This window comes from Phycodurus eques, chromosome 5, assembly GCF_024500275.1.
Source record: "Phycodurus eques isolate BA_2022a chromosome 5, UOR_Pequ_1.1, whole genome shotgun sequence".
Taxonomy (NCBI): Eukaryota; Metazoa; Chordata; class Actinopteri; order Syngnathiformes; family Syngnathidae; genus Phycodurus; species Phycodurus eques.
The window spans coordinates 14,369,393-14,395,646 of NC_084529.1; the positions used below are offsets into that span (position 1 = coordinate 14,369,393).

The window sequence follows — 26,254 nt, forward strand, 5'->3', positions numbered from 1 at the left end:
AAGAGCAAAGCATTTGTTTTGAGCAAATTGGATGCTGGAGATGTGTCGTAAGAAAAGGTTTGACATTTGAACATCAATCCCCCTCATGGTATTTTTATAGCTGGGGGCCCAGCAACAGTGGGCACTCAGCCAGTTAGTCCTGCCGATCAAAGGTTCCGCTCTCCGCTCTCATTCTGTTCACCCTATTTGACCAGCCCCTTACCTCCTCGCGTGGCTACTCTAGTAAGAGCTCGGAGCAGCAGGGCGAGAGTTATAACCGTGTGGCGTTACTGCTAATTATCCCGGAGCCTTGCGGATCTTACTGGTTCCGACGAAGCTGTCTAACCCCTCACTGTGCTGATTCTTAGCCCTTCTGAGCACAACGTCCTCTTGCCAAAGTCAGTCATCATCTTCAAGCAGCCACTTTTAGAATGTTTCCCCTCAAACTGTGCTTTCATCTCTTAAAATCGGTTTTACCCCACCATAATCCAGTTTCCCGTGCCCTTGACGAAACTCTTGAGTCCATAAAGTTTTTGTTCCTTGTCCTCATTCACACACACAGACACAACCAATGCACATGAGCGCTGAATTTTGATTTGGAGCTGGCTCTTCTAACAAGTCAGTGTTCTCAAGTACTGTCTCTTGGTTTTTCTATTCCAGTTCACACTTTAATCAAACCTGCCAATCACTTGCTGGAGCTGTATGCAATCCTACTGCCCCGTACTACCGTCCCGTGGACATACACTACTGCTTTTCTACTTTCAATGTGACACTGGCATCAATGTGGGTCTCTCTCTCTCTCTCTCTCTCTCTCTCTCTCTCTCTCTCTCTCTCTCTCTCTCTCGCTTTACTCACAGCCTAGAGCGCTGAGCAGTAAAATGAAAAATGCAGAACTTGGCCAGGGCATGGCAAGCAGGCAGGGAATGACTGGGCCATAAGAAACACATGCTTTATTTTAGATGGTGGTCTACTAAACAAGTCAGCCAAACCGCAATGGGTGCCATAAAACAAGCCAACTTGGCTGTGAGCATCTCTTGACTCCGTCCCTCTCTTGATACTCTTGGGTATCTGGTTTTCCTCCACTTCACATGTGTCCAAACCTTTGTATGATTAAACATGTTTAGATGGATGACAATGGAGATTTGTTTTTGACTAAAGAGACCACTTGCGTCCTTGTTAGCATTTACTATTATGGTTGGACGCTATTATAGGACATCGGTAAAGTTCAATTAATTATGATGTGTGTAAAGTTCTGAATAAAAGCTGTGCTCTAACATTGCAGAGACTGGACTAAGTGTGCCTTCCTTTGACACTTTGCATGACAATGACATTGGTCGAAAATCTAAACTGTGTATGGAAAGATAAAAGTCAGTTTGTAACAAAGAGGCAATACTCAGTTTTCTCGTGTGATACTAACTATTCTCATTGTGGAATTAGAATTAGTGGCGGCAAACTAAATCCGAGGCACTCCCTGAAGTGATTCAGTTCACTGCAGTCATTTGTGTCGCTGTTTTTGGCCAGTGTTGCAACCGAATCATCTGAGTTGAATCATCTTCTGTGTTCGTGGTGAGTCTGCAAACTTCCATTGTCTACTTACAAACCACAGGACTCAGAATTCTGGTTAAGAAAGACCCCAGACTCACCATTCCTTGTAATTCTGTAAGATGATTCAAATCATTAGCTCGGGTGATTCAGGAACCAACCAGCTCAACGTGGAGTGCAGTATGGGTGAACATTTTGTCATTCAGAAAATATGTATTTGACTCATTCTTCATTTTTTTTTTTTTTTTTAATAGCGTGCATCTGTTTTACTTGTGCACCACTGGCTGTCCTTTTGAATGAATCTAATTGATTTTCCATTTGTATCCTCTTTGCTAAAGCACTTTGTGAGAGAATTGAGACAAGAGTTTATTATGCAGCATCTTCCCATCTGTACATCATTTTGTCCGGCTCCATTAAGATAGTAATTGTTGATGCTTTAAGCGTCTCTCACTCAAATTGTTTTTGGCCTGAACCTCTGAAATCCCTAATCAATATCAGTTCCTGTGATGCACACAGACACACACGCACACACATACACACATACACTGCCCACCGTTTCCATGTCCCTCTAATTCTATTGGTGATGTCTCTCTGGTTTCATCAGCTTTGACAGCGACTGCCAAAGGAAGTGGATGTTGATCACTAATCTCAAAAATTAAGTTTGTGTGTGTATTTGTATTCTAAGTGGTAAACATTTCAGTTGTTTCTGGTATGTGTTTTTTTCTGTGTCAACATTTTATTGGGGGAGCAGAGAAACACTTATAAACGAGTGCATTACGTCATATTTCCCACTACCAGTTAGTCAAGTGTGGCTATTAGGTCAATGGTAGGATGCAAACTGTGCAGGTTCACCTAAATGCAGTGTCTGTATCAGCTCACATGGCAGAATAATTTTAGTTGTTGCTTTACATGTCCTCAAATGACATTGAGGCATGCGGAACCTCTGACCAAGTGTCAGCATTTGATAGATTGGAAGTGATACTATGTTGTCTCCTTCCTGTTTTTCTGTGTCTATTGCTCCCTGGCTTGCACGCTCCCTGGCACCTGAACAAAGACGTCCTTTACATCAGAAGGCGGGTTATTAAATGTAAGATGAATGTAAGGAGTCTCGCTCGAGTGTGTGAAGCTCCCATTGCCGAGCCTCTTGGGACCTTGGCATTTCACAGCTACCTCAGTGCAGTCTACAGTATGTGACAAGGACATGACACCATGAAGCTCTCATGACTTGCGTTACTGCCATCCTTGCCCCATTTCATCCTCTCATTAGATAAATTGATGCAGCTGCAGTGGCTACAGTTATTGCCAAGGTTATAGATTTTTTGTTTTGTTTTTTGTAGCAATACCGTACTATTATTTGATATGAGAAAGGAATAACTTTAGGATTAATTGCAAAAGGGGGAAAAAACACTGTCTTTTTAGCAATACCGTAATGACCACATATAACAAAAATGTCATTAGAGAGCAGACCTCTACCAAGACTGTAAACAAAAGAAAATCATTACCATAATTAGTTACCATAATTAGTTTTTAAGAATGACGAACAAAAGATGGTGATGGTTGATCCGAAGCATTGGATGAAACCACTTATGCCATTGTGACTTTAACAGTAAAAGTAAATTCCTCTATCCATTCCATACCTTTGTCCAGATGCTCATCAGAATTGAATGGGTTCTTTTTTTGGGCAGTGAACCACCTCTCTACAAAGTTTCACTCATGTCGATTTTGCATTTATGTTAACATAATTCTGTATCTGTCCTACACTTTACTTTAAAATTTTTAAAGCAACAAACCTAGTGGTGGTCTGGGATCTTTGTGCAGTGCTGGACTTCTTATTACCGCTTTTTTCCATCATGCCCTTATTTTGGTTTATGGCATCTTTACCACTTCCTTATTCATTATATTCTGCCACATCCATTTGCCTCTGGCTTCCACGCACATTCTCCTTCCTTTGCACACATGTTCTCTTTATGCAACTTTTGTTATAAGACAAACATCCATCCATTTTCTGTACCGCTTTATCCTCACAAGGGTCGCGGGCGTGCTGGAGACTATCCCAGCTATCTTCGGGCAAGAGGCGGGGTACACCCTGAACCAGTCGCCAGCCATGTTTTTGGGATGTATGAGGAAACCGGAGTACCCGGAGAAACCCCACGCAGGCACAGGGAGAACATGCAAACTCCACACAGGCGGGGCCGGGATTTGAACCCCGGTCCTCAGAACTGCTGAGGCAGATGTGCTAACCAGTCGTCCACCTTGCCTCCATAAGACAAACAGTATAGCCTTATACTCCTCACAGCATCTCAATTTATCTCCTTCTCAAGGCCAGTACTCACCAACAAGCAAAGTCATACTGTACAAGGTTATCATGCGTCACATCAGTATTTTTTGGAAATGTGGCCTCTATTTAGGGATTTCCTGTGAGTTAGTTAATAATTACATTCATATTAGAGTTTAATGTTCCTCTAATGAGTCAATTTGTTGACAAGCATTTGATTAGGACTGGGCTATTTATAGAAAACGTAACCTAATGGATGGGCACCACTTAACAGGTTTCTGGTACAAATGTAGCCTTGTCAGTTTGGGCTTTTAGTCTGCATCTTGATTGTGCGGGGTCCTTAAAAATATCGACCTATTCTAGTGGGGCCGTCAGTCCAAAAGCTCAAAAAGGTCTTCAATTCATCTATTTTCTATTCCAGTTAATCCTGTTACAGAGCTGGAGTCTATCCGAGCCAGCAAAACGAAGATTATACCCTGGACTAATCGCCAGTCCATGGCAGTGTGATTGTGAGTAGCATACTGAGTGAGAATCATTTGTGGACAAGGAGCAGGCTGGACAAACACTGTGCTCCGCGAGCCTACGTCGCCGCGCTGAAGCTGGGTTCGGCGGCGGAATCGGCAGAGAAGTTAATAAATTAATAAATGTGATTGACACATGGGCAGGTAAATATTTCAAGTTAAGGTGTAATGGTCAGTCTTTTGTGGAAGTCTAAATTGCAACAAAACAACATATACTACAGTGTAACCTTTAAAATTGAACAAATTCCATTGCCTTATGCTGGTTGTTCTAATTTCAAAACATTTTCGCCTATAGAAAAAAATTGTAAAGTGAATTAATTTGTTTCAGACACAGACTGTTGCCATTATATATATATATATATATATATATATATATATATATATATATATATATATATATATATATATATATATACAACATCTGTATCAAGAGTGCAAGCAATGTTTTATGTAACATTTTAACATACCTGTCTGTCATACAAGAAGTTCATCATTTCATGAAACACCATAAAACTAAATAGTGAAAAAGCAAAACTACTCACCAGAATCCTCAACTCAATCAATTAATCTGTTTATGTATAAATTTCTGTATTTAATGGCTATTTAAATGTGCTGTACTGTACCGAGAAACCAGAACCTTTCCTATGTCACAGTAAGTTTAATTTATATTTCTGTGGTTATCATCTCACATTTTTGGTTGACTGTCACTGGTAACACTGCCGCCACTAAAAAGAAAAAGCCCTTTGAGTTTTTGAGTTAACCAAAATTAGCTGGCGTCTAATGAGCTTTGATGAAGTTTTGCGTGACATGATGATTGATTTATTTGACTTTTGAAGCATTTTTTCCTGAACATTTTGTTTGTCCAAATTCTACAACTTTAGAAGAAGCAAGACCTGTCTGCATTTAAAATGCTTCCCTTTTATCTAAGACCTTTCCCTGACTTTTTCACGGTTGATTTTATTTGGGATTTGTGCTGAACAGGCTTGCCTCGGCCATCATTAGCTCTCGCCATTATTAAAATATTCATATCTGCTAACCACAGAGTTTTTAAGAGTGGTTACAGGACATACTATCAGAACCTGTCAAAATGTACTGAAATATACTGCCGGCGATATGAGGGCAACGTAACCTTGTAGATAACCCTGCACATCGGATGGATTGCTTCACATTTGAAAAACCTCACCTCCTGCATCCTCATGAGTCTGTCTGCCTTGCAGGTTAACCTGCAGAAGCAATCAACCATTTTTTTTCTTGTTTGGGGGTGGGGGTTAGACGAAAAAGATCTAAATTGCATGACATGGCCATCCCAGGGAGTTTGGGACTGCCTGAGTCTGTCTGGCTTGATAAAGCAGCGTTAAAGGAATAAAGTGAGCTGGGAAAGTCTGATATTGGTTCCGTGCCTCCAGGTGAGCACACTATCAAAAGGAGCCATTTGTTTGAAGTCAGGATGCCTGCCCACACACAGCTGTGGTCCAGTGATAAAGGGGGAAGCTTTAATAGTTGAGGTCTCCTGTGTTTCCATCGACGACTCTGTTTCATTGCAACTTCAGCTGGCACAGGGGCACTCACCAGCCAAACTATTTGGTAAACCTACACCATCTAATTAGACCCATTGCAAAACATTCTGCCTTGACAAGTTACAAGACACTGTGGTGTTGAACTGAAGAGCATATGTCTCAGCTCAGGCCAAACTCTTCAGTGCATATATTAATAAAATATCATCCATTAATAGGGCAGCACGATATTGGGAAAAAAAAGACCTTGCAATTTTTTTGTAACCCTGCGTTATATACTGCGATGTGGGAAAATACAGGATAACATACTTGTGATATAGGCGCCACGGTGCCTCACAGTTCTGAGGACCGGGGTTCAAATCCCAGCCACGCCTGTGGAGTTTGCATGTTCTCCCCGTGCCTGCGTGGGTTTTCTCCGGCTACTCCAGTTTCCTCCCACATCCCAAAAACGTGCGTGGTAGGTTGACTGAAGACTCTAAATTGTCCGTAGGTGTGAATGTGAGTGTGAAAGGTTGTTTGTTTCTATGTGCCCTGCAATTGACTGGCGACCAGCTCACTCTCGCCCGAAAATAGCTGGGATAGGCTCCAGCACGCCCGTGACCCTCGTGAAGAAAAGCGGTACAGAAAATGGAGGCATGGATACTCGTGATATGTGAAAATCAGCGCACGTTTTTCTTTTTCCCTCTATGTATTTTTTGGACAGTTTATAATAGCTTCAGTAGAAAATTAATTATGCTCAACAAAACACAGATGTATACTGAGATAATTGTGTGAAGTCTACCTCTATTTAAATGGACTGTAGTATTGAACAGGTGAGTGTCCAGCCAGACATGAAGCCAAAATAATTTCTTTTCATGCCCAGTTATACTGTAATACGTATAGCACTTTTCATTTGTTTGTAATTAATCTGTAATTTCACACATATCTTTCAACATAGTATGCTTAGTATTTCTATATTTGAGTGTATTCGTTTAAAGTAAACAACACACATCGATGTATGCACCTTGTGCCTAGACCAAACTACAAGATTTTAGTCTCTTTATTGGCTCGATTTGCTATCATAGCTGATGTCCCAGATTGGGCCCGACAGATTTTGTCAGGAACGACATAACTCCTTATAGTGTGACATTATCTACGACTAACGATTTGGCCCTATGATGCCAAAATGAAGTCTAGCATGTTTGATTTTTTTTTTTTCTTCAGTCTAGTCTGACACATGAGGAAACCTCTGAAATACAGTGGCTGAAATAAGTATTTAACACGTCACCATTTTTCTCATTAAATATATTTCCAAAGGTGCTAGTATTGACATTAAATTTTCACCAGATGTTGGGAACAACCCAAGTAATCTATACATACAAAGAAAGTAGAACAAAAAATCTCAGAAATTATGTTGTGTTTAATAATGTGAAATGACAGGGAAAAAAAGATTGAACACACCAACTGGTATTTATGTAATACTTTGTACAAAAGCCTTTGTTTGCTCCTGTATGGAGAAACGAGTTGCATGCCTTGCTCTGATGTAATTTTGGCCCATTCCTTCACACGGGCAGTCTTCAATCTTGAAGGTTCTGTGGGCTTCTTTTATGTATCTTGAGTTTCAGTTCTTTCCATATAATTTCGATTGAATTCAAGTCAGGTGATTGGCTGGGCCATTATAGCAGCTTTATTTTTGTTCTTTGAAACTAATTGAGAGTTTCCTCAGCAGTATGTTTTGGATCATTATCCTGCTGAAATGTCCACCCTCGTTTCATTTTCATCATCCTCATATATGGCAGCAGATTTTTGTCAAGAATGTCTCGGTACATTTTCCCATTCATCCTTCCTTCAATAATGTGAAGTTTACCAGTACCATTTCCTGAAAAGCAGCCCCACACCATCATGTTCCCACCTCCGAACTTTACTGTTGGTATGGTGTTTTTAGGGTGATGTGCAGTGGCATTTCTCCTCCAAACGTGGTGTGCATTATGCCATCCAAAGAGTTCAATTTTGCTCTCATCCAACCAGACTATATTCACCCAGTATTCAACTGGCTTGTCAAAATGTTGTTCAGCAAACCTTAAACGATCTTTGACATGCTTTTTTTTTCAGCAATGGGTTCTTGCGTGGTGAGCGTGCATACAGGCCATGGCAGCGGAGTACATTACTCACTGTTTTCCTTGTGACAACAGTACTTGCTAATTCCAGGTCTTTTTGAAGCTCTCCACAGGTGGTCCTTGGACAATTCTTCTGATTATTCTTTGATTCTTCTTTCTTTCACCTGATCACTGCAAATTTATGGTGGTATGATCTGCTTTACACTTACGTATTATGGCCCCAACCGTCCTGACTGGAACATTCAGAAGCTTAGATATGCGCCTGTAACCAATGCCATCGTTATGTTTTGCAACAATTAGTTTGCGATGGTCTTGAGACAGCTCTCCGTTCTTACCCATCATGCAACGTGTCTTGATTCACACCTTGGCAATGAGACCTTTTTGTCAGCCATCAGTTAGAACTGATCCAGTTGATATTCATTTGCACTGAAAAGAGGCTGAATTGCTGTTGTATTATTGATAGATTTTAGGTATTGTCTTGGCTTTCTATGCCATTTTGCACCTTCCTTTCTTCATGTGTTCAATACTTTTTCCCTGTGTCATTTCATATTTTTACACACAACTTAATTTCTGATCTTATTTGTTCTACTTTCTTTGTATGTATGGATCACTTGGGTTGTTCCCAACATCTGGTGAAAATTTCATGTCAATACTGACTGACTGGGAGCATTTCCTGCCGACACGCTGCTTATACAGAGGAAAAGCGGACGTGGCTAAGGACAGCATGCGGACGTAAAGGGGGAAGGGTGCGCGTGAAGGAGGACGCTAAAGGCACGCCCCCAGTAGGTATATAGCGCCGGTATGTGCATTGTGCAAAACAACATCGGTTTGGCTAAGGACCCCCGAAAATGGCACCTACGAAGAGACACGCTCACGTAGCACAGTTTATACTGCAAGCTATCAATTACGCGGAGGAACATGGGAATCGAGCAGCCGCGAGAGAATTCGAGATCAACGAATCCATGGTTAGCAAGTGGAGGAAGCAGGAAAACGAGCTCCGCCAAGTCAAGAAGACGAAGCTGAGTTTACGCGAAAAAAAAAGAAAAACAAAACGCGGAAACAAGGCGAGGTGGCCCGAGTTGGAAGACCAACTCGAGCAACGGATTAATGAACTCCAACCGCTGGAAATCGGTGTAAACAGGGCGTTCAAAGTGAAGTTGTGAGCGGTGTGGCAGCGATGGATGACAGATGGCGAACACAGCTTTACTAAGACTAGGAGGCAGCGTCGGGCGAGGTACGCCACAATTTGTGAATGGATTGTGGATGCTTGGGCTAACGTGTCTGCTTGCACTGTTGTTCGAGCTTTCGCGAAAGCCGGCATCATTCCTGAACAGCCCCCCGGCAACAAGACTGACTCTGACAATGATGAGAGGGAACCCGGCATGTTTGATGGAGAACTTGCCCAGCTGTTCATTTCAGATAGAGAAGATGAGGACTTTGATGGATTTGTGGATGCCGACTGATCAAAAAAATAACATGACTACATTGTTAAATACCTCAATAAAGTACAACTGAACTCAGTTTTGCTCCCGCTGCCTTTTTAAAAACATTATTTTAGCAGTGCATGCATGCTACCGTAGGTATTAAGCTAGCGTATGTTTTACCATGCCTGCGCCCAATAATACGATGCACCTTATGTATTTGTTAAATACAGAAATAGACCCCGTAACTGAGACTGCGCCTGTTAATACGGTGCGCCCTATGGTCGTGAAAGTACGGTAATTGTAATTGTACTGTAATTGCACCTTAATTGTCACTGTCTATCGTGCCAATTCCTTTTAATGGTTTATAGGACATGTGCCCCTGACCTCTTGGCCAGGTCACCCTTGTAAAAGAGATTCTGTTCTCATTTGGGCTTTATCTGGTTACATAAAGGTTACAAAAATAACAAACCAAAAAATAAAGAAATAAACGTATTTTCATTACAAGCCAGATCATAGGTATGGTAGCCCGCAAATCATATAAATCTACAATTGCTAGGGGTGTAACAGTTTACCAAAAGTCACTGTTTAGCATCTACCTTGGTTTTAAGTTTACAGTTTGGTTCATCAGATACAGTAAGCAACCAAAATGCAAAACCAACTGCTTTTCATTTGTGTACACCGGCACAGATTTAATGACATTTATAATGAAATATCAACATCTTAAATATTTTCTTTTTACGAAAGTAATGATGCAGACCAGAGCAACAGATTAAATGGTGTTCAATATTATAGGAATGAAATTCTTTTTTAGCTTTATCTGAGGAGCCCGGGAATGGCTGTTTAAATGCTGGTGGGAGTTGAATTTATACTGTGATAGTTATTTTATTTTTATGGGTTAATTATTTTTCAAGGCATATGACTATCCATGACTTCTGCTGTTCAGAAACTGAGCCGCACTGTATGTGTTTAAAGCCTAGGTGTGTAGCTGGACCACAAGGCAGTTACATTTCTTGCCCATAACCTAATATGTTCTGCATGCGAACCCCAATAATTGGCCCATTATATTACATAATTGCCCCCGCAAAAAGGTTATTATCATTTTATAGCTAGTTTTGCACAAAAGTCAAGGAAAATGTGAGGCAGGCTTTCGCCAGCCAAGATGACGTTGGGGTCAGGATTCAATCTGAGGACCTTAATGTTGTACCCTACATAATATAGTACAGGATGTCAAACTGAAGGCCATGCATGGGGCCACATACGGCCACCCGTATCGCCTTATGTGGCCCACTGAAGCATAATAAATTGTGCCAACTTCACGTTTCATGCTAAAGGAGTTCATCTTTTCACACTGACTGAAAATCTATCGCAAAAATTGCAATTTTCCTTTCCTTTCCTTTTCACAGATATAACAAGCATTTTTTTCACCAAATCCATTTTCAACATACATTGATCAATATTTGTCAACTTAAATATTTGCGTGCCACACAGAGAAAAAAAACTCCTTTGAATTTACTTAATTGGAACATGTACATCGGTTGCACATGATGAAAATGTGTTCCACAGATATACATTATTTTCAAGGAAAAGGAAAAAAAGTTATGTCAGCTTCACATTTTCATCATGTGCAACTGAAAATTAAGTAGTTTTTTTCAGTGCAGTTTTCCGTGACTTCTTATTTAAAATGCATTCAATTTGTTGTTAACAATATACTATACATCACAATTAAACACAAGAGCAATTGTGTACATGTGCTGTAATAACCATTACTAGAACTCGGCCCACCACGAAAATGTGTTTGATAACCTTGGACTAGCCCCTACTAACAATTTTGCTTTCCAGAACATTTGGATAACGTTAGCTTATTGTTTCAGTAGCGTTCCCTGAGTGTTACATTTGGTTAGGTTTTGGTTACTCCTTGTTTGCAGCACCAAGTTTTTGTAACATTCTCTAAACGTGTTGGTTATATACTTCATTCCTTGAATGTTCCCCAAGCCATTTTGCTTACATATTTGGTTCACTTGACTTCACTATGTATATTAGTATTATTATTATTGTATCTCTTGGTTGTATTGACATTCCCTCACTACCTATAAAACAATATATTTGGTATTATAAATGTATTATTTGTATCAGTACATGAGCATATTGTCAGTAATAAATTAAGGAGTGCATTTGGCAGGACAAGTTTAATAATAAAAAAAATATATATATAATTAAAATAACAAGAAATTGAATCATAAAGTAACCTTACAAACACAAACAATCAAATTAAAATAACAACAAATTGAATAATTAATTTAACCTTACAAACACAAACAATCTACTTAATTAACCTTGTGTTCATTATTGTGGCTCAAGCAACAATAATGAACACAAGGTTAATTAAATTCTACCTCAGTGAGTATCATGAGACTGGATTATTATTTTTGGGAATCATCTGTTTTTGAAAATATTTGTAATGTTTTATCATCAGATTGCTCAGGTGCACTAATGTTGTGGCCACTGAATGGAAAGCATTAGAAATGGTAAAAAAATATATGTGAAATCAAATTGGGAAAAAGTGTCGTTAATCAGATGCATGAGACTTAATTTACCATGTATCCGTTTGCATTGTGACAGAGGGGCAGTTTCTGGGAAGGGTCGCTGGCGGTCCCCAGCCGAACCGCAGTTTGGGAACCGCTATCCCGGAGGGCCGACCTCTGCAACCGGCTTTCTGTCTCCGCCCCCGCCTCTCAACAACAACACCGGAGCGACTTCAGCCTGCCACCCTCTACCCCGAAGACCCGTCCACGTTCTGCCTCCCCTCCCCCCCCCCCCCCCCCCCCACCCCTTTCCCAAGACCGAACGCCATTGCCCACACTCAACGCGAAATTTTCCAAGGAATGCCAAAAATGGTCTATTTAACTCGGCCGGTGATAAAGTAGTTCCAAATCTGAAGTCCAACAGGCGTCGCCGAGGAAGTTTTTCACCCACCACCCCCCCCCCCCCCCCCACCCCCCCACCCGTTTTTTTGCCCCGCGGTGGAGCCAGGAAAGATCAGGACTGCGGGGAAAGGAGCGCGTATGATGTGGATCTGGTACATTCTGCTCGGCTCAGGCACAGTTGGTAAGTTTTGGAAATGAACACGCAAACTTAATGGCGTCAGATGCGCGGGGCGTGGGATGTGAAGAGGAGGGGGCGACCTGGTGTATCTCGCCGCCGACTAGCTAGTTTGCTTTGGTGAAGAACTTTCATTTCCCTGTTGGTTTTTGGCGTGAACGTTGCGAAGTGTCGAATATTGTCGGTGGTCCCCCTTCAGTTACGAGTGACTCGAGAGAAGCATGTTGCTAAAGCCACCCTCCGCTCTTTCCATCCTTCCTCTGTGCGAATGAACTCGACGAAGGGAGCTGGTTGAGCGGCGAGCCCAATGACAAACTGTTCCCCAGGCGGCCCGTGGCAGCCGGGCCCCTGCGGAGCTTACGTGGGCGGCCTCACCACGGTTCATAACGGGACACTTGGTACTTGCTCCTCCACTAGATTTGGGATGTTTTTTTTTCCAATCAGCAGTGGTGGCTAAAGTTGTTACCCGCAGTAAGCACAGATTCCCGCAAAAAATACGCTGGTAAAAGTAGGACTGATTTAACGCAAAGTAATGAAGTACACACAATGACATGTACTTAAGTGCAAAAGTAAAAATGTCAATTATGATAAATGTCAATTATATACAACACTCATTTTGATGACTTGGCATAATGAAAAAAAAGTGCTCTTATTGATATGAAAAAAAAAAAAAAAATCTGGACACAGCTTTGCTGCAACATACATTGTGACAGGTTAATCAGGACTGAACTGACAACATGTGCTGCGTGAGCAAAACAAAACCCATCCATCCATCCATTCATCCTCAGAACCGCTTATCCTAATTAGGGTCCAAGGTGTGCTGGTGCCTACCCCAGTTGACTTTGGGCGAGAGGGTACACGCTGAACTGGTTACCAGCCAATCACAGGACACATATAAACAAACAACTATTCACACCTATGGAACATTTAGAGTCATCGATTAACCTACCGTACCTGTTTTTGGGAGGATACCGCAGGCACGGGGAGAACAACCAAACTCCACACAGGTGGCCGGATTTGAATCGGGGACCTCAGAACTGTGAGGCAAATGTGCTAATCAGTCACCACTGTGCTGCCCCAAAAAAAAGAGAAAAAAAACGCAAAAAAGATAAATTACCAGTAGCTTAGTATGGTAAATTAAAATACACCTTACCTGCTTTTTCAGATTTAGATGAAGAATTTTCTGAATGCCAGAAGCTACTCGTGTCTGATATCGACACACTTTTATAATGACTGTATTGGTAACTTTAGATCCCGATAACGATGTATATCCCAATGGAGTATCTTTCCTAAAAATTACATTCATTTTATGACCTTTTTTTCTTATTATTTATCCATTTATTTTGAAATGAAATATTTAAAGTAGAAAATGCAATTACGTGAATAAGAAATAAAAATACAATAAAACAAATATACAGCGGAAAAATACCATTAAAAATATCTGGTATGACAAGCAGTTTTTCAAGGAATTTACACTATTGAAATGTGGTGTAATGTACAATGTTGTTTACATTCATGCTCCTCCAGCAGTGCTGTAAATATTATGTACTGTAAATGTGCTATCGCACAGTAGTGGCAGTCCTGCAGCTTCATTAACCTTCATTTATTCATACAATGTTAGAGTAAAGTCAGAGGTGTAGGGCGTCAAAAGTCACTCTTGTTACACAAAAACTCTGAAACTCATATGTCTTGGAACGCATGCATATTGCACAGACTCCGTTTATTGAACTGGGCTCACAAGTGAACAGTGTAACATAACAGTCGGCTCTTTAGCATGTCATCCCTGTGTGAACTGTGTTGCAAACGTGGAACAGTTGGATTGAATGTAAATCAATTACTCATGCCTGGAGAGTGAGGAACAAGGATGACGTAATAGCTGTTGTTTTATCGTCTCACACGCTACATTAGTGTAGCAATAGAGCTAACCCAATACACCACACATAAACATTATGACATAAAGGATAGAGGATTAGAGTATATTGTACGGTAGATGCTTTTATCACAATACGGTAGATGCTTTTATCACAGTATCGGACAGTGCTACCAGAGTTGGTGGTTCATACCACTGATGGAAAGGTTTAGCAGTTTTGAATCCGTGACTTGTTAAAACCGCGGTATACCACAAAACCAGTCACCGGTCTATGCCTACGGGAGAATCTGTGGAGCCAGAAAGGGGCGCAGCTGCATGCCTTTTCTGACTTAAAGGTCCCCTTCCAGCAAATACTTTTATTGGGTTTGCAAGATATTTTAGGTTGGAAATTCCCAGAATGCCCTTTTTCAAGCTATTCTAGTTGGGCTTTTCTGCCTGGCATTTGAGACGATATTTACTATATGTAAATAAAGTCCAAGGTTTTCATCCCTTTCGCAAGGCATTGGGCTATTCTTTTCTTCTCATCAGCAGGATGCATAAAAACTACAACTGACTTAATAACGTGTAACAACCTCTTTCAATCATCTCCCTTAAATAAAGTTCACCTTGGAAACTAATGATCAAAGTTATTTACATCAGTGATTTAAAATAGATTAGAGGAAACAACATATGCCCAACTCCTCCCCCCCCCAAAAACAAAAACTCACCTGTTTATGTACCTTTAATTTAGAACACAGTAGTAGCTTGACATACCTAAAATTGTAAGCAGGACTTTGCACATAAAAAACAAACAAACATGAAACACTGTTAATCAGACTGCCATAAAAACACATTTCTTACTCATTCTAACTCTGCTTAATTATACTGCACATGGTATTGTCTTGGTAGATTGTAATATATTCTTTGTTGACTCATTTCATATTTTGATGTCTAAATACACACATCTTCCAGAAGAAAACCATGCAGTCAATATCCACACATTTATAAATTATTGACCTGCATGTTGTCTGCAAAACCTGTGATGGGGTCAAAATCAGTCAAGCAGGTTAACATCACGTTTCACCGTCATGGGGTTCTCATCCGTACCGTGTTCGCTGTGGGTCAGGAGCTCATCTGCCCTGAAGGAACAGCACAGCAACTGATTATGATGGAACATGATAGATTCCTCCTTGACTGACCTCTGCAGGTAGTCAGAGATTCTTCACTGCGCCTGCACACACTCAGACATTTATACAGTTATTAAAATGGGCAAGTGTAGACATGAATGTAGACATCAGTTTTTATAATTATGTACTGTATTTTCAAAACTTGCAGTCTAATTCGACCTTCACACGGGGTCAAATGCATATGATATGCTTACTGTTTGGCCTGTACATATGAAAATATGCAGGCTGCATTTCCGGACCATGCAGTGCCAATACCTTTCATTAGCTACATTTTGTATGAGTACAGTAGGTGTCAAGAGTAGAGCCCACTGACTTGGTGTTATACAGTTGCTGCTTAAAGCTACTAGAGGTGGACAAAGATGTGTACGCCTTTCTGACTTGATGTTATTAGTATATCACAAGTTGAATTTCCGACTTGATGATTGTCATTGTATTTCTCGTTACCATTCCGAAATCCTGCTAATCGTTTTTGACAGAGCTAAAAAATTATATTGGGAAATTTACAGTCTTAAGCTATTCTCTTGAGTTTACCTTTATTTGACTCAAATTTTGTTTTGTTTAAAATCTCTACAACCCTTACATAGACATTCAAATTGTATGGTTCCATTTTATGCAGTGGTACTATTGTAATGACAATTACAGTAAATGTGCTGATATATACTGTATGTAGCTTGTTTTGAATAAACATTTTTCCATTTTCTGAGCCGCTTATCCTCACTAGGGTCGCGGGCGTGCCGGAGCCTATCCCAGCTTTGAATAAACATAAAGGAATTAAATTTTGTTGTTTCATAAAATTGTGATGTAGGGTAGTAAGGTAGGTCTGCCTTTAAAAACTTAGGTTTTAACATAGGTCATATGTTTCTGGCCTGATGCTGACAAAAAATATTGAAATCAGGACTAGATTCAACCATCCAACAACTCAATCATGACTAATTAACCCCAACTGAAAAATCCATCCATGCATCCAAACAGGAATAAATAATATATTAAAATAATAGTAAATAATAAATATTTGTTTTTGTAACCTGTCTCTGCACTTGGTCTCCAATCAAAGAAGAATTAAGTGCCAAAAAAAAGGTTGTCAACAGGGTGTCCAATTTTGAGGAGACATTAATTTTACCTCACATCTTCGCCAGAGAATCTCAGTGGATTCAGGTAGAAATACTGTATCGTTTTCTGAGACCTCATAGCTTTGACTGTCATTAGCAGAAGAACAAATTCATCACCAATTAAATCACCAATCTCAGCCTATTAATGTCTTTGCCTGTCACGTCACTTCTGTGTCTAAGTTGGCCTTTTACAGACATCAAATAGATGGCAATATTAAGGGAATGACCTTTAGTTACAACATCATCTGTCAGAGAACACTGTTCAAACGCTTCTTTTTAGGATACTGTAGTCTCCCTGTTGCACATCTTTTTATTTTATTATTTTTTTTGCTGGCTCTTGCTCTCTCTCTCTTGGTCCTCCTTTCTGCATTGCTCGCTTTCTTTGCTCTTAGCTTTAGTAAATGTTAGGGTTGGGCAGAGTTTGAATTAGAGCGATTCCGGTTCCTTAGTTCAATTCTGGTTCCAAACGATTCTCGATTCCGATACTTTTAGGGGGCTGGGTCAAAAAATGTTGCATGGTTTAAATAAAGGGTGTCCAAATTATGAACACTTATTTTCTTAGCAGCCCACAGGATAGACTACAATTAACATTTGACTTGGGGTTCTTTATAACCAGTATCAATATCAAACCTATGAAGGAAAAGGCAATGTGTGTGGAACTAACCCAATTGACTTAATATTAATTAATTAATGTTTCAGCTAAAAATTAATATAGCATTGTTAAAATAGTTATTTGGGACTGTTTTATCACATCAAATAATTTATAAGAATATGAATTTATAAATAATTTATAATTTATATATAATTTTTTAAATTATAAATTTATAATTTTTTTATATTTTTAACTTGACTTCCTGTTTTAAGCTTGTAGCCTTATATTTTGAAGGGAACTCAGCATTCTGCATTTTGGCGTGAAAAGTTAACTTCACATGGCACCTGTAATTTATTTATTTATTTTTTTAAATGGATGGAACCAAATGATTACAAGATTAGTGTTTGTGATACTGTGTGACAACATTTATGTTTGGAACATCCCACAGGTAAACAGGCTAATTGGGAACAAGTGGGTGCCATGATTGGGTATAAAAGGAGCTTCCCTGAATTACTCAGTCATTCACAAGCAAAGATGGGGCGAGGTTCACCTCTTTATGAAAAAGTGCGTGAGATAATAGTCGAACAGTTTAAGGACAATGTTCCCCAACGTACAATTGCAAGGAATTTAGGGATTTCATCATCTACAGTCCGTAATATCATCAAAAGTTTAGAGAATCTGGAGAAATCACTGGATGTAAGCGGCAAGGTCGAAAACCAACATTGAATGCCCGTGACCTTCGATCCCCCAGGCAGCACTGCATCAAAAACCAACATCAATTTGTAAAGGATATCACCACATGGGCTCAGGAACACTTCAGAAAACCAATGTCAGTAAATACAGTTCGGCGCTACATCCGTAAGTGCAACTTGAAACTCTACTTTGCAAAGCAAAAGCCATTTATCAACAACACCCAGAAACGCCGCCGGCTTCCCTTGGCCCGAGCTCATCTAAGATGGACTGATGCAAAGTGGAAAAGTGTTCTGTGGCCCGACGAGTCCACATTTCAAATTGTTTTTGGGAATTGTGGACGTCGTATCCTCCGGGCCAAAGAGGAAAAGAACCATCCGGACTGTTATGGACGAAGCGTTCAAAAGCCAGCATCTGTGATGGTATAGGGCTGTGTTAGTGCAAAGGGCATGGGTAACTTACACATCTGTGAAGGCACCATTAATGCTGAAAGGTACATACAGGTTTTGGAGAAACATATGCTGCCATTCAAGCAACGTCTTTTTCATGGACGCCCGTGCTTATTTCAGCAAGTCAATGCCATACCACATTCTGCACGTGTTACAACAGTGTGGCTTCGTAGTAAAAGAGTGCGGGTATTAGACTGGCCTGCCTGCAGTCCAGACCTGTCTCCCATTGAAAATGTGTGGCACATTATGAAGTGTAAAATACGACAACGGAGACCCCGGACTGTTGAACAGCTGAAGCTGTATATCAAGCAAGAATGGGAAAGAATTCACCTACAAAGCTTCAACAGTTCCCAAACGTTTATTAAATGTTGTTAAAAGAAAAGGTGCTGTAACACAGTGGTAATAACATGACCCTGTCCCAGCTTTTTTGGAACGTGTTGCAGCCATAAAATTCTAAGTTAAGGATTATTTGCTAAAAAGAATCACGTTTATAAGTTTGAACATTAAATATCTTGTCTTTGTAGTGTATTCAATTAAATATAAGTTGAACATGATTTGGAAACCTATTGTATTCTGTTTTTATTTGTTTAACACAATGTCCCAACTTCATTGGAATTGGGGTTGTAAATGTATGCTGCCATCTAGAGGTTATGAAAAAGCTGTGCACTTTCATTACAAAATGCCACAGCCCGCTAGAGGTTATAAGAAATGTGTACACTTTCATTCTAATATGCCACCGCCACCTAGTGGTTATGAAAAAGGTGTAGCCTACACTTTCGTTCCAATATGACAGGGGTACGTATGACTGCATATATGTAAGGTTGTGCTCATAAGTTCACATACTGGGCAGAATTTGTGAAATATTTATTTTTTAAAATATGACTGATGACTGAACAACAACCATCATTAATTTCTTTATTGTTATGTCTTGTTTAATGATAATGCTTGTCTTAAATGCATGACCGTTCAATTTGAATTTCATTAAAATAAAATTAAATGTGCTTCGCCTGGCCCTTCGTGTTTTCTTTAAAGAATTGTACCCATCTTACAAATTCTGCTTAGGTAATCAAACATATGAGCACAACTGTGTGTTTCCTCATTTACTAAATAAAAGTAGGGCTGTGAACTTTCAAAATAAGAGCAAGTAAATAAAAATAAAGTATTTCGTGTTCAACTAAAGTGCTTCACTTCAGGATAATTCTTTGAAAAAAACGAAATACAGATAATACTTCATGTTTTGATCATATTGGTAGAAGCAAAATCATGCATTGTAAAAATGCATTATAGGGTAGACCCAGGGAGGTCCTGAGCCCGACCGAAGCGCCCCAACCAGTCCCAAGGGGAGGGGTACCGCCCCCCATCCGAGCCCTACCACTGCCACTGTCCCAGTCACCCCGGAGAGCATGGGGGCCCCAGCCACCAACACGGCCCAAAAAAACCAAAAACAGTCATAGCCTGCCAAAGCTGAGCCCAAGTTAAGCGCCTGTCGTGAGGAGGGTTGGGCATCGAGAATCAACAATCGACCTAAAACTGGACCAATGCCCCGACTCCACCGGAACCGCCCTAACCCAAAGACCCGGCCCCCAGCCCCGAGGCCCACAATCCGCCCACCCCGAAGAAGAAGCAGCGAAAACCAATGAAGAAGCGGTGTAAACCAACGAAGAAGAACGCGGACGAAGACGCGCCCAACGGCAGCGGCGGCGTACAACCCCGCCAAAATCAATGACTGGTCGCCCCAGCACAACACCCGGAGCAAGACCATACCGCGTAAAGGACGCCCCCATGACGCGCAGCGTCCGAACGCACCCCTAGACCAACCCCACACCGCACAGAGCCCCAGCGAAGCCAGCTCCCAGTCAACCGGGCGAGCGAAACCCCAAAACACGTCCATGCTAACAGCTGGTCAACACCGAGCTAAAATCCCACCGCAGCAACCCCAAACCACAGTGAACCGGGACAAAACCTACACAAATGCCATCCCACAGCACCACAAACACCAACCCCGCGCCCCACCGGTGAAAATCAGGAAAGACACCAGCACTCCACAGCACCCGGCTCTATCCATAAAAAAAAAAAAAAAAAATCACCAGCACCTTGCAAAGCCCCCCTCCCCCACCCCTCCGTGCCAAAATGCCGATCCCCGGCACGCACCCCCCAAAACAAAAGGCCACAAGCTTAAAACAGGAAGCCAAGCCAAAACCCGCACAGCACAAACCACTCGACGTGATGAAACAGTCCCAAACAACCACCTCAACAACGCTACATCAAACCCCCAGCCGAAAAATACCAAGTCAACTGGACCACCCCAACACACACCGCCGCCCAGCCCACAGGTCCGACACTGATACTGGCCACAAAGAACCCCGAGCCAAATGCCCACCCCAGTCCAAACCGTGGGCGGTCACAACCTGGACACCTCCTATCCAAACCACCCAAACTTCCCCGACCCATTCCCCCAGAAGAACCGGAACAAAGAACTTCCCAGAACCGCAACAAGGAACCGGAACTACCCAAACCCAAACGACACCCAACCCTTGTCGTGCGCAAGGACAGGCGAGGACGCCAAGAGAGGGGAGAGGAAGCGGAGCCCCTACCCGGCCCCAGGAGTCCAACCAAGACAAATGTGAAAACCCACCACCCACTCTATTACTATGGTTACCAGGTTTCCCGACTGGCAACCATGGCAGCCGACTGGCTGCAGTTTCAATAAACATCAGAATAATTGAAAAATGTTAAAAGAAGTAGAGTGAATATTTCAAACTCCCCTGTTGCAGAGCAAAATTGCTCCAGCACAAAAGGCATACAGAGCCACCATTCTGCAAGGCCATGCAGCTGAACAGGACAGGTTAAAAAAAAGAAGAAAAAAAAGAAAAGAAAAACAAACAAAAAACAAAGGAAATTTGAGTGCACCTAACTTTTATGCTGGTGCACCCAATAAAAAAGGTTGGGTGCACCAGTGTGACCAGTGCAAAGGTTATTCTAGAGCCCTGCTTTGTAGTGCATTCAACTAAATATAGGATGAGAAGGATTTGAAAATCATTGTATTCTGTTTTTATTTACATTTGACACAATATCCCAATTTCATTGGAATTGGGGTTTGTATATTTGGACTGTTTGTCCTGTGCATGGGAATCGGAGTGGGGGCAACAAAGGGAAGATTTTCCCCGGGTTCGTGGGCATTCGTGGCCCCTGAGTTTTAGGAAATGAGGGACCCCCATGGATTTATAAACTCCGTCAGCTTTTTGGGAGGTGATTTTAATTCAGAAAGTTTACGAGCCCAATACTCACATTGGATTTTAGCATTAAATGTGTTTGATGGTTTACAAAGTAGATTCAAACATGTGATGCTGTATGCAAAGTGATACTGGATATAATTTTTTTTTAAAAGTGTTTTATATTCCAAGTCTCCAAGTTGTTCTCAAATTCAAATTCGTTATGCTTGTACTTTTTCTGCCCAAAGAGGGTGTATCAATAATGTAGCCTCTTTAACAAGTCTGAGCCTTTTAAGATGGTATTTGAGTTCTCCTCCCCTCTGGTTACTGGGTGGGCACATCAGTGTGATTAAATCATAGCTCTGATTCTGAACTCAACTCAACTCAACTCAAAGTAGATGTATATGAATTATTCATACTTGATTGTGCTTAGTTTTTCATTGACTTTCTGAACAAAAGTCCCCAAATTGCTCCAAAAAGTAATTTTTAAAATTTCCTTTTGAATAATTGTTGGCATACTTCTTGAATGTGGAAATTTTGAACTCGTAAAAATTGTTGGTGAAATAGGTCTCTTGATTTTATGTGGATGTAGCATTTTACCATGAACCCCTTCACTGGTAGAAATCAATTGAGCTATGGAAGGCGGAGAGTACCTACCAGCAGAGATGCAAACGAAGAGCTGCCAGCATTGTTGTCTGCAAAAAAATGAAATGGAAGGAGAAGAAAACAGACACTTTCCAATCACTCACCGTGTTGAGTGTTTTATTTATTTTAATTTTTATTTGCATTTATATGAAGGCAACAGAAGGCATGGACACGTCCACACTAAGTCAGCCTCATGCATATTTAATTTAAATGAATGTGTCGTAGGCTTCTTCATTGTGTGGTCTTTGTGGGTGTTTCTATAAGTTATTTTTACTGATGACAAAAGTAGTTTATTTCAGAGAAAAGAGAGAGCATTTTTTTCTTGAGGTCTATATTGTCAAATATACATAAATGACAGGAAATGTGGCACGTTTGTTAAAAGCAGCCCTAGTTTTACTGCGTGCTATAGGAATATGTTACTGGTGTATATACTAATAATAGTAAACATGCACATTTATAGCCAAGCTAAAGTCCTTCCTTGAGGTCAACAAAACATATATGATTCAGGTACTAAACATCAATCTTAGCTGTCAACACAGGCTTCTACTCCAAAATAAGTTGTAACAGCCTGCTTCGCTCAAACAGCCCTTGGAGAAGTGGGACACGAACAGCCAATGGGAAGCGCTAGCACCCCCTTGTAGACGTGGGAGGTGGGTGGAGGAGAGCATTGTGCAGCAGACAGATCAGGCTGTGGCGCATTCCTAGTATGAGACACTTGCTTACCTTTATTTACAGTGCAAAACAAATCAGGAATTAGTTGTAATGGGAAATAACGAGTCATGGAGGGCCATAAAGCACATAAGTTTCCTAAGTAATGTAATAAGTTTTATCATATGTGTATTTTTAAACTGTATACAAACAATGTAGGGCAGCATGGTAGGTGTGGTGTTTAGCACATCTGCCTCACAGTTAAGAGGTCCCAGGTCTTCCTGTGTTGAGGTTGTAGTAGTAGTAGTAGAAGTAGAACTTTTTTTATCCAGTCACCAACTCACCATACAATAACATAATTTCACAGGACAAATGCTTTAACAATCAACAGTCATATACTAAGGGTTGACAGATAGTTGACACAGGCCAAAGGGGCTTTCCCACTGTAGGAACCTTTGCAGGAACTTCCCTAGCTACCCTGGTAGCTTGAGTTCCCCCTGTGTTTCCACCGAAAAAAAACTACCAGGGTACGGGTCAGGTACAGGGTCTGAGCCCAAGCGGGCGTGTGCATCTTCCTCGGCTGGGGCTGAGGGGCGTGAGGCTTCCAAACACTGATCTTTAAGTTTTCCCGCTGAGCCACACTTGGTGGGGAAGGAGCAGGTCGGTGCTCGCCGAGCTTATGTCGCCGCTTTGGCCCGGCGTCGAGCCATGAGTCTGCCGCCAGGAGGTCCGCCACCGCCACGGGCTCAGCAATGCCAACGTGATTGCAGACAGCAGAGTAAAACAAACCGAAATGATATAGTTACGTGTGTGTGTGTGTGTGTGTGTGTGTATATGTGTGTATATATATATATATATATATATATATATATATATATATATATTCACACACACACACATAGTGTTCCCTCGTTTATCACGGGGGTTACGTTCCAAAAATAACCCACGGACACTTTATTTTTTACAATTATTATACTGTGTTTTAAGGCTGTAAACCTTACCATTAACATTTTCTCACATTTCTCTCTTGTTTAAACACGCTCAAAGTTCAAACCTTTGGAAGAAAAATAAGTACATTATTATCATTGTTGTTGTACTTATTATTATTATTATTATTGTTAATATTATTGTGTAACGAAACAAAGTTCAAAACCTGTTTTAAGGCCCAAACATTTGTTTAAGAAATAAAAATGTAAACATTTTCTGACATTTTTTTGAAATAACGAATTTAATTTTCATGAAGAACGTATGAGGTTGTAAACATAAGAAATTATTCATTGTGACTCGCGCGTATTTCATGCTTCCTCTTACTGTCCCTCTTAGTCCTGACGCCGCTCCACTGTAGCGTCCTTTTTCTCTCTCTTTTTTCCCGAGAGAAGAACATAGTTATAGGTAGTTGTTGCCACTCTTCTGGGCGAGAAGATTCTTATAAACAGACACGCCACCTTCGATAGTTAGCACCTTCCTTTGCCTTTTGGGTGCAACCGCAGGTGCCCTTGTCGGTGCAGCAGGCGAACATTTTCGTTGACTTAGAAGTTTGTACTGGCCTGAAGCGAGGCAGCATCAATAGCTACGTGGTGACCCAACACAGCGGCGTGCTGGCCCAGCCATCATCACCGTTAATGTTGGAACTTGCACTGTGTGAACAGAATCACTTATGACAACAGTATTTTTTTATATAAAAAAATTACTTCAAATACAATGTTCCAAATTATTACGCTCAACAGTTAAAAAACAAAACAAACACTTGACCAATAAAGTAATATGTTAACCTAGGTGACAAGCGCTGTCAAATGTTATATGTATTTTGTTGTGGAAATCACTGAACGTTGACTCATTACGACCGTAAAAAAAAAAAAAAAAAATCAGGTTTCTGACATTACCGGCGCGTCCACCTTGAACAGCACGCATTTTATTAGCCCCACTGGCTGCCAAGCCGCAGAGGCGAAAGTTGTCGCTGTTGTCATAGGCTGTTTCGTACTCCTTGAATGCTGGCTGCTAGATTCATTCCACACATCCACCATCCACGCACAGATGTAATTTCTGAATATTACTCTGCGGCGGACTAATATGCGAGCGCATCGGCCTGAGGTTCCGGCTGTGCGCTCGGGACCTGCTTTGGATAAGTCAGAGAAGTTGACGAGACCAGAAAAAACACTTCCACTGCTTCTGCTGTTAATAAGTCACGGTACTTTTACTCCGTTACAATGATCTAAATGTCGCTTGCTCCCTTTATTGATCAATTATTGCTTATTTATCAACTATTTCGTGCGGGAGTCTACAACTTCGACTTCCGCATTGGGCGCCGTTTGCTCCAATCCAATTTAAGCGGTAGTGTTGTTTAAGTCAAGTTTACCAATGAAAGAAAGTCACGTGACACACAACGTCTTCTATTGGGCTTCCCGGGCACAGATGTTAACACTAGATAAGCCAGCCCGTCTGGTCGGCGTTCCAACATGGCCACCATATTGGGAAGGTCGTCGTTACCACGAAGGCAACGGCGCGCTACTTGTGTTTACATTTAGATGAACAAAAACAACAGCTTTCATGTATTGTAGTATTTGTCTGGCACTGTCTGCCCAAACATTGATACTTCAGCCCACTTATCAGAATCAGAATCATCTTTATTTGTCAAGCATGTCCGAAAAACACACAAGGAATTTGCCTCCGGTAGTTGGAGCCGCTCTAGTACGACAACAGACACTTTTGAGACATAAAGGCATTTATAACTTGAGAAAACACCGTGCAGTAAATTGCAGATGTTTTGTTGTAGTTTAATGTTTGACATACACACGCACACACAGAGCAACATCCGAATTCGCACATTTACATTTTATTTATTTATTTTTATTGCTGTTCATGCTCTGGTTAAAGAACTCAGGCGTTACTCACTATTTACTCAGTACTTGAGTATTTATTTCACTGTTGAATTTTTACTCTTACTCAAGTAATTTTTTGGAGGACTAATTTTTACTTTTATTTGAGTCACATTATTGTCAAGTAACAGTACTCTTACTTAAGTACAATGTTTGGCTACTCTGCCTACCTCTGGTGCGGACATCCTCTATTGCGACTCTTACTGTACGTTTAAGCAACATTTTTGCTCACCAGATCAGCCAATGTCGTATTTGTTGCACTGGTCTTTTGTATTTTCGCATTAAGGTGCTGTAGGTCGTGGCCCTGGTTGTGGTCCCAGCGGAACCGTGAAGTACACGTAACATCGGCGACAAGAGATGGTCCTCTAGTACCTACAATGTTTTTGTTTTGTTTTGTTTTTTTTTGTCACCTTTTTCATGCCTTTGGTGTCTGCATGTCTGGGTGATACAGAACACTATAGGTCTGGGTGGAACCGCATTTTCGCAGAGAGTAACCAACTTTGAACAACCAAATGACAGGCCAATTAATATGTGTTTATAGATATAT

The 26,254-nt window shown here is 40.9% G+C and overlaps 1 protein-coding gene across 1 annotated transcript in view; it reads left to right on the top strand.

Annotated features, from left to right (window-relative positions):
- The first annotated feature begins 12,074 nt into the window (after positions 1-12,074).
- The window catches only part of ldlrad3 (low density lipoprotein receptor class A domain containing 3), an 81,106-nt gene continuing 66,926 nt past the window's right edge, over positions 12,075-26,254 (top strand). The window contains exon 1 of the mRNA XM_061677616.1: positions 12,075-12,456. Within this exon, the coding sequence (XP_061533600.1) occupies positions 12,414-12,456 (43 nt within the window). The 5' untranslated portion in view covers positions 12,075-12,413. The remainder of the gene's footprint in view (positions 12,457-26,254) is intronic.